Source organism: Coloeus monedula (assembly GCF_965178545.1).
Source record: "Coloeus monedula genome assembly, chromosome: 11".
Classification (NCBI taxonomy): domain Eukaryota; kingdom Metazoa; phylum Chordata; class Aves; order Passeriformes; family Corvidae; genus Coloeus; species Coloeus monedula.
Genome location: NC_138791.1, coordinates 1,722,083 through 1,730,772, shown reverse-complemented (window position 1 = coordinate 1,730,772; position 8,690 = coordinate 1,722,083). Strand labels below are relative to the sequence as shown.

General features: G+C 44.8%; 1 protein-coding gene across 1 annotated transcript; it reads right to left on the bottom strand.

The window, feature by feature from the left end:
- Positions 1-1,623: 1,623 nt before the first annotated feature.
- On the bottom strand, positions 1,624-2,226 carry GP9 (glycoprotein IX platelet; the record flags this gene model as incomplete). The annotated part of the gene is made up of 1 exon (XM_082288508.1): positions 1,624-2,226. One exon carries the CDS (start codon positions 2,224-2,226, stop codon positions 1,624-1,626), a length of 603 nt encoding a protein of 200 aa, XP_082144634.1.
- Positions 2,227-8,690: the final 6,464 nt, after the last annotated feature.

Genomic DNA, 8,690 nt, shown 5'->3' with positions numbered 1-8,690 from the left:
AGCCAAACAGTTCGACTCCACAAGGCAGAGCCACTTTTACTGGGCAGAGCTGAGCTGTTTTATTCAGCCTGCTCCGAGCTGAGGCAGGGTGATCCTTAGGGAATGAGCTGCCTTGTGTTTCACAGAGCTCCAGAGCTGACTGTTAGCACACTGGTCACAATAATCACATTCTGTTGGGATGGTGGCCCTTTAGCACAGAGGAGATCAGCACTGTGTGATGATGAACTGCTCTGGTGCATGAGCTCAAAGAGCAGGCCTGGAATAAACTCTAACCAAACCCTGGCAGAAAGCAGGCGGGAAGCTGAGCAGAAGTCAATCAGCTTGAGCAATGCTGTTAGCTACAGTGTTCACAAAATACAGAGAGTTTAAAGGCAAAAAGGTGATTGAGGTACAGTGCTATTTAATAAATGAAACCTGCAAATATTCTTCCCACTAACTGAGTTGCAGTTCACACAGAATTGCTGTTAGCACAAATCTCCCCGTGTGCTGCAGTGAGGCTTTGGTCAGTAATGCTGACTCTGATGACTTTTCTTGCCCAGTGTGGAAGCAAACCTCACAACTTTTTGTTTGCACTCCATCCCAGCAGTCTCCCCTGTGCTCCCAGCCCATGAAAGCAGATGCAGTCACAGTTTGCCCCTTGCAGGCAGGATGCAGTATCAGTTTCTGGGATGCTCCAAACCCATTCTGGCAATGCTGCCTGCATGTTTCATTTCGATAGCTGACGTGTGTTTCCTGCCTTTGCACGTTGTTAGCAACAGTGCTGTTATTTATGCCATTTGATGGAGTGTGTGGCTTAAGCATGACACAGTGGCCCTGCCAGATAAACGCTGAGTGTTGCTTTTGAGCCCTCACTTAGCAGTTCCAGCTGACACCTTTGCAGAGGGTTTTTTTTTTAAATAAAGCCCAAATGGATGAAAAGTGATAAATACAATGCTGTTTTAGTAAAATGTGAACTACTGCCTTGGAAGAGATTCCCTCCTCTTTCCCCTTATAAGGACAGAAAAGCACATTCTCTCAATATTTTTTCCTGTATTCTGTGCATCTTATTTAATGTGCTGGTTGGTGTAAGCAGAAATGTTTGCTGATTGCTCATTTTAAAAATATCTGTACCATTGAAGCCATGCACTAAAGCAGGTTACTGTTCTATGCATATCTAGTTTGTAGGCACAGAAGAGAGTGATAAGCTTTTAGTGTTAATGATTTATTTCATTTTGGGGAAACAAGAAATATCATTTAGGAAATTCCATGAGAGATGGCAGGGTGCATTTCTTCTGCAATATTCTGCATTCATACAGAACGGTGGTTGTCCTTTAAAAAATTGAAAAGCTCAGTGCAGAGGAAATACTCTAAAATTATCTCCATGTTTACACCACTACATTCCTACCTGTTAATTTGAAATTTTCTCCTTCAGAGGTTATTAATGTAGAATAAAGCTAGAGAAATGAGGAGTACTCCTGCTCAGGGGATCCAAATGACCACACAGATGTGGAGACACAATTTTGCTTTGAGACCTGGACTTTGAGCCTTTGCAGCGTTGATTATTCAAACCAGTGTTACCAGTGCAGTTGCTTTTTCATTGCAGAGGAGTTTGATGTTCCTGTCAGGCTGGTGGCAGGGAACAGCTCACTGTGTCTTGTGCGTTTTGGAGATGTGCCTCCTCAGCCGCCAGCCCCCGAGGGTGAGCTGGCAGACCAGCTTCTTGGAGAATTTCAGAGCCAATGCTACTAAAATAAGGGTAATTATCACTCCAGCAATTAAAACGAGGTCTCGCCAGAAGAACTGAAGACATTTGGTTGGCAGAAGAGTCATACAACCCCCCAGCTCATTCCCCGTCAGCTGCCCCAGGGGCTTCATCCTCAGGTGAGCGGGGCTGGCGCACCTGAGCCGGGCGAGCGCGGGCGCGGAGAAATCCTCCAGCCACAGCTTGAGGTACAGGATGTGGCAGTCGCAGTGCCAGGGGTTGTCCCAGAGCTCCAGCTCCTGCAGGCGGCCCAGGCTGTCCAGGGCCCCGGCGGGGATGGAGGCCAGGCTGTTGTTGTGCAGGTGCAGGCTGCGGGCGAGGCGGGGCAGGGCGGGCAGCGAGCGCAGCCCCCGTGAGCCGCAGTCCACGCGTGTCCCCCGTGCCTCCCCCAGGGACGTGCAGCCACAGGGGGATGGACACTCCTCAGGCAGGACCCCCGGCAGCAGCACCCACAGGGCACAGCCCAGCACGGCCAGCAGCTCCATCGCCGGCTGCACAGACAACAAAATTGTTGCAATTATTAAAGGATCCGGGGCATGGATCATTGATAGAACTGTGGGATCTATAAAAGAACTGTACAAGCAAAAGGCCTGCAAGCAAAGGTTTGTGTGAGAAACTGCCTGCATGAGAAAGCACTGGTGTGAGAAACAAGCCTGAGAAGAAAAAGGGGGTTTGAAGGATGTGCAGCTGTGCAGGTAAGATGTACTGACCAGGAAGCTTGCCAATATAAGTCCAATTATGTAGAAGTAGAAATGTGCTTTGATAAGCTTTAAGCCACTCAGGAGTTAACAAGCTGGTATGCTGTATAAGTGCCTTTGGATTGCTAATAAACGGAGTTTTGTGCTTATCAACCACATTGGCTTTGGACTGCATTCCTCCCTCCGCCGGGATCCCTGGGCTCTCGTCCCTTTACAATTCCAACACAAAATGACACCTAAGTGGGGGTCGGTACCCTCAGAGAACCACAGCAGTTATTGCTTCCCCAGGTTGAGGTTTTTGGAATAAAACCTGTCGTTTTCTGTGCGCCCCACAGAACCACTCTCCCCGACTTCAGCACAAACGCCGAAGACAGAGCACAGGTCTTCCCCTCCCTCTCTGGTTCATTGCTTTGCCTTGATAATTGTAACAGAAATATTAATTATCAAAATTCTGGGACGGAATGTCACCAGGAGATGACAGGAAAAACCACGTTAGTTTCAGGCAAAGGCTTTTCTTCCGTTTCCATGTCTTCATAGATCGAGTGTTAAAACTGTGTGTTGAAATCAGCTTTCAAAATGAAGCTTAAGGGATTGAATAATTGTAAATGTCTGAAAATATTCTTCCTTTTTGAAGCTGAAATACTCATCTTAACCACCTCCTATGTCTTTGTCAGTGAGTTATTCTGAGTATCTTTGCTCTGAATCCAGATACTCATCTGTGATTTTTCAAGAAAACTACTGGGGCTTTTTTTCCAAAGTAAACATCTTAAAAGGACAGACTATGTCATCTGGCTAAAAAAAGTTAAGTGATATTTATGGAAAAGATGATCTCTTCTGATTTAATATAGAAACAGCAAGAAACCCAAACTCAAACAGAAACACAAACTGTGGCAAAAATGCAGAAGGGAGGGTTGGGGAGGTGACTGGCTGACACTTACCCTGTTTGATCCGTCTTGATCCCTTTCCCTGTGCTTGGTGAAGTGCTGGAGCGTGGATGGCAGTGCAGGCTGGCTGCTCAAAGAGTCACCAAGGAAGTGTGGCAGAGAAGATGAGCTTTTTCCTGTGCAGGATAGGACAGCATCCCAGAGGAAGCTGCTGTTTATGGTTGTGCCGTGGCAGACAGTGCTCGGGGAGGGCCTTGTGTTTGCTGCAGACAAGAGGAAATGCTTTGGGATTTTTGTTTTATTCCTAATGTATTTTTTCCTATTGCATCTGACAGTATCTGGAAAAACTCATCTGAAATTAAGTGGGTTTTTTTAACTCAGTTGTAAAAATCTCCAGGTATAAAAGTTAGTTTGGGCCTGAGGTGCTGACAAACACAAGCGTCAGCGGATGAGGGAGATGAAGTTAGCCTGTGAAATTGAGTTTTTCTGTATTAGTCAGCCAGGTTTGTTTGATATCTGACTTCTCACTGCTTAAATAAAATCTGTTCAGGCCAGTTCTGTGTAGTGTTGTTTTGGGGACAGGCTTGGAGCTCTGTTCTGCTTTTGGAAACAAAGCCCAGGTGAGGTTTTGATGTTGCAGATGTGCAGCAGAGCTGTGTTTCTGAGCTGTCCTTTCTTTGTAACATGCTGTTCCTGGGAGGACAGGAAGTTTCTGATGTATAAATTGTTCTGATAGCAGCTCTTGTTGTCTAATTCTTACTTATTTTTAAAGAGCTTTTCTTCATTGGGTCTAATGAGTTACCAGGAGCTTCCTTAAGAAAATGCCTCAGTGTGTATCTCTGCTCTTTAGCATTTGAAAAGGCAATTCAGACAGTGCCAGGGGAAAAGACAAAAATACTTCAAACCCCGTTGGAATTTTGATCTTTTCTATGAGTTGAGGAGAGCGATTCCACCCTTGTTGGAGTGAGTGGCTCATCTGCCTGTCAGATGTTGAATGGCTGGACCTGTGAGTGGACTGCTGATAACAGGGAGGTCCTTCTATCTTTGGGATTGTTTCACTGCTTTTGGAAAGTACATCCCGAGGCCATGGATTTCATGAATGTCTGTCTGCCCCTGTGCCCACCCGATCTGTGTCTTGAGGAACGGCTGCCACACAGAATCAAAACCTTCCTGTTACGGAATGAGATCAAATGCTGTGTCCTTTTGCGTTGGAACAGGTGCTGGACATTTGGAATCCCCCAGAACCCACTCAGACTCTGTGCTATCCTCACAAAGTTGGTCCCACGTTCCTCCAGGTGTCCCCGCTGGTGGCAGAGGTGGCTGCTCATGCTGAGTCCCCAGACCTGTCCCACATGATGGGGCCCTGGCCAGTGCTCCAGCTCCCTGTGGAGGGGAGGATGTGCAGGGAATATCTGGCAGAAGCACCAGGCATTTGCCTTCATGATTTTAGGACTATAGCTTTTTGTAGGCCAAATGAGGATTCTTCATTTAAGAGGATTTATTAAGACCCAATTTGAAAAAAAAAAAGAAGTTATAATCTGCTATAATCTTGTTAGGGTATGAAAGTATTTTTTCCACAGAGAGAATCCATTTGAAGTTTTTGTGAATGGGAGAGGCTCTGCCTCCTCTCAGTGGAGAGGGATTTCTGGACACTCTGTTTCCCAAACAGCCCCTCTCTCCTCACCTCACCCCCTGAAAGCTCCTTTCTCTGGATTGGCTTTCTTTGGAGGCCTTGACTTTTCCAGTGAGTTCCATGGGGGCCGTGCCTGCTCATTCAGGGAGGAAAAGGGCTGAGGGGAGATTACTGCTTTCCTTGTGGTTAAGAATAAAAGCTGCAAGCTGGAGATAAATGTGCAGATCAAACGCGTGACCTGCTGAGAGCAAATTCAGGCAGAAGATGCCATTATCTTTTCTAGTCACTTTTTAGAAGTTACAGTCATTTATTGCTGTCAATGACCTGTTCTTGACCTAGAAAGGCAGAAGTCTTCTCAAGCACTGTTTCCATTTCCAGTGCAGAAAAAACTGGCCACTCACACTGTCAATGGGCAGTAGAAGTGCTCCTCATTTAAAATCTCTCACCTTGATTCAGTCTGTTCTTTTGTACTTTCAAAGAGGCTGGTGAGAGCAGACTAACCAAAATAGATCTTTGTAATTGGATGTGAGTCACTGGTAATTAATGAATTATACAAATAAGCGAGAAGAGGGATAAAAAAAGATCAATCATGAAATTCATTCTCACGTCAAGGAATATTGCTGGCAGAGAGGAATTAAAGAAAAACTGTGGTTTCTCTCAAACCAGGGGTTAGTGTTGCCCAAGGGCCGAAATGTTCCTTTTACCTACTTCACTCTGCAGAACTGGCCAAAGCCTTCTGAGTATTTATATCCAGGAGGACTCAGAGTTTCCTCCTGTCCATATTCTTTCCTGCCGCACATTTATCATGGTTTTGCCTAATGTAGCTTTGCCTCTGTCAAATCAAAAATCCCATTTCCTCAAATTATTCCACAGGCAGATAAAGTCTTGTCATTTAGGAAATTCTTCTCCTAAATTGTACTCCACCCATTTATTCAAGAAATTCTCTCTCCTCCCGCCTGTTCTCATGGAGAACTTCCTCCTCTGCCGTTTTCCCCATTCAGAGCTGCACCCAGTGATTGCTTATTTTCCCCACTAGGTGTCATCCAAGTTATTTTGTTCTTAAATGCTGAGCACCACTGAATCACCCCTTAAGCTATAATTTCTCAGTTCAAAAGAATTGCCTGAAAGAACGAAATGTTGTGTTCTTTTTCAGATATTATTTTCCATTGTCTCCAAGATACAAATATATCTGAGGTACACAATGTGTGTATTAAGTGATTTGTTCTAAATCAGATGGCTAAAAGCACCTGTTCGTGTTTTATGGAACTCGGAGGGTTTTGAGCCTGGTAATGAAAATATTCATGGTCAATTTGGATTCACACTGTCCTGGGCTGGGCAAACTGGAGGCTCTGTGCCCCTCTCTGCCTTGCTTGCTTTGCTCTAAGGAAAAGCAGCTCTTTTTCTAGCTCTTTATGCACAGTCACTGTCATTAAAGATACAATACAGTGCTGCAGTCAGACACAACACAACACTGCATTCATGGGAATGTTTTATTTAGGATTGGGATTGAGCTTTCAGAGCAAATCTCCTGCTCTCTATTTTCCATGAGTGCTTTTTATATTAAATTAAATTGCAATATTCACTTTGGAAACACCTGTGAATGGTGCTAATGGAGGTTCAGTGCTTGGACCAGACTAAAGACAGTCCAGAACAGCCCCTCCTCTCCTGGTATGAATGGTTGGATGTGGTATCCTCAGTCCCTGATTGTTTCGCTGCTCTCATCTGGCTGTTTGGGCCATTATTTGTTGAATTCCCAGTGTGACAAAGAGCTATCCATGAACGTACCTTGTTCCAACGCTCTGCCAGCTATTCAGGCAAGCCTGCAAAAGATGTTTAAGCATCTTTACCAATTTATTGCATAGCAGCTGTAGTAGGATTGTGAAATGCATGAAATTATTCAGCACTGAGTGTTGTGGTGTCGTCCTTGTTTAAGGAGTGTGGTGACAAAAAAAATCAGCCTTCAACCCCTTTAGCTAAAGCTCTGCTATTTTCTGCTTGAAGAGCTGGAAATGTAGAAGGCAGGGCGTTGAACTTTATGGCCACACTGATCAGTTCTTCTTGGAAAGATCAATTAGACATTAATTAGTGCCTGATGTAAAGGACCACATTAGGAAAGCCCAGGAGATGAGTTTACCATGGGAACTCGCTGTAGAATTCCCCTCACTGTCTATAACTGACAAAATGGTTATTTTTATAGTGTCCTTTACAAAGCTGTGGCTTCATGGGTTTTGAAATAAACCAGTTGACTCTGGATGTATATCCAGTGGTGAATTCACTTTCCCCAGTGAGAGCAGCTCCAGCCCCATTGCTCCTGCCCCACTGAAGCTGTATTTACACCCTTGCAGATGTGCCCAGCTGTTTGTTGTGCACAGTGAACTGCAGGAGAGTTTGCCCAGACCCCTGATCACACACAGAGAGCCCCAGAATGCAGACAGGTCGAATCCTGTTCTGCTGAATTCCTGCTGCCCAGAAGCCAGACTGTCGGGAATGCCCAGCCCAGCTGCCCCATGAGGAGATGTCAGAGTGCAGAGATGTCGTGGGGCTGGGAGGACAGTCCTGAGCCATCTGCAACTCTGCAACCACACAGAGTTTGCTGCAGGATGTGAGATAACATTATTGCCAACCCCAGTGTGCAGTTCTTGCACTGCATCCTCAAAACCATGGTATTGGCATTTCAAAGCAATCTAGGATAGTTAATTTTTTTCTTTTTTCTTTTGATGGGCTTGATACTTTGAGCCATTAAAGTTCACATTTTGCCAAGTTCTGCTCCTGGTCCTTAAGGCTACAGATTGCTAATGAAAGCTGATCATGTGCCTTGGGTTCTGAAGGAAATCCTTTATATAGTGGGACCCGCGATAAAATCTCAAGAGCTGAAAATGCTGCTGTGCTAATCCTATTATTTCCTATCACTGCATGCTGATATACAAACAGTTTGGAGAGTCAGTTTTATCAAGCTGGCAGCTGAATTAATCACATGGTCACTTACAGCAGGGTATAAATAAGCAGCAGTTCCTCTGAGGAGAATTGCACATTCATTAAAAGATGCTGCAAGCCTCTTCCTGCATTATCTAATGATCTCTTTGCCCTCATTTGGCATCTCTAGCCCAGTGTTGATGCCTGTGTTCAGGGAAACTTCCTACATTCAATGGAGCTGGTTGGAGGTCATTTACAATTTATTTCCTCCTCAGTTTTGATAAATCCTGGTGGTTTGATGTTGTCCTTCAGTGCCACTCGTGGTGGCATTCTCTCCACGCTGACAGGCACAGCACAGCCATAGAAGCTCTGTCTCTAGTGGGGAAACCAGAGCCTGGAATGAGAGGAAATTTCTCTGTCCTCTCTACTCAGCAGCTCTCCCTATGCACAGCTCTGAAATCGCTCAGTGATTGCCTCTTCCTTGGCTGTTTGTGCCCCCTCAGCTGCTCCAGCTGAAGGACAGTGCTCAGGGTTCATGACTACAGAAAAGCTGTTGGCTTTACTTTTTTTTTTTTTTTTTTTTTTTTAATAACACTGATTGTGTTTCCCTTGGTTAGAAAGGCAAGCCAAAGATTTTGGCTCTTTCATTAACCCTGTGAAAAATTTCTTAGGTTGATTTTAAATTACAGCTTGTCTGCTACTTTCTTTGTCCTTTTTTTTTTTTTTTTTTTACTGCATTTTAGCATGTAAATCTATACAACTTTCTTTGATCAGAAGTGCTGGAGATTTACATTTATTAGATGAGGTGAAGGTCAGTGTTC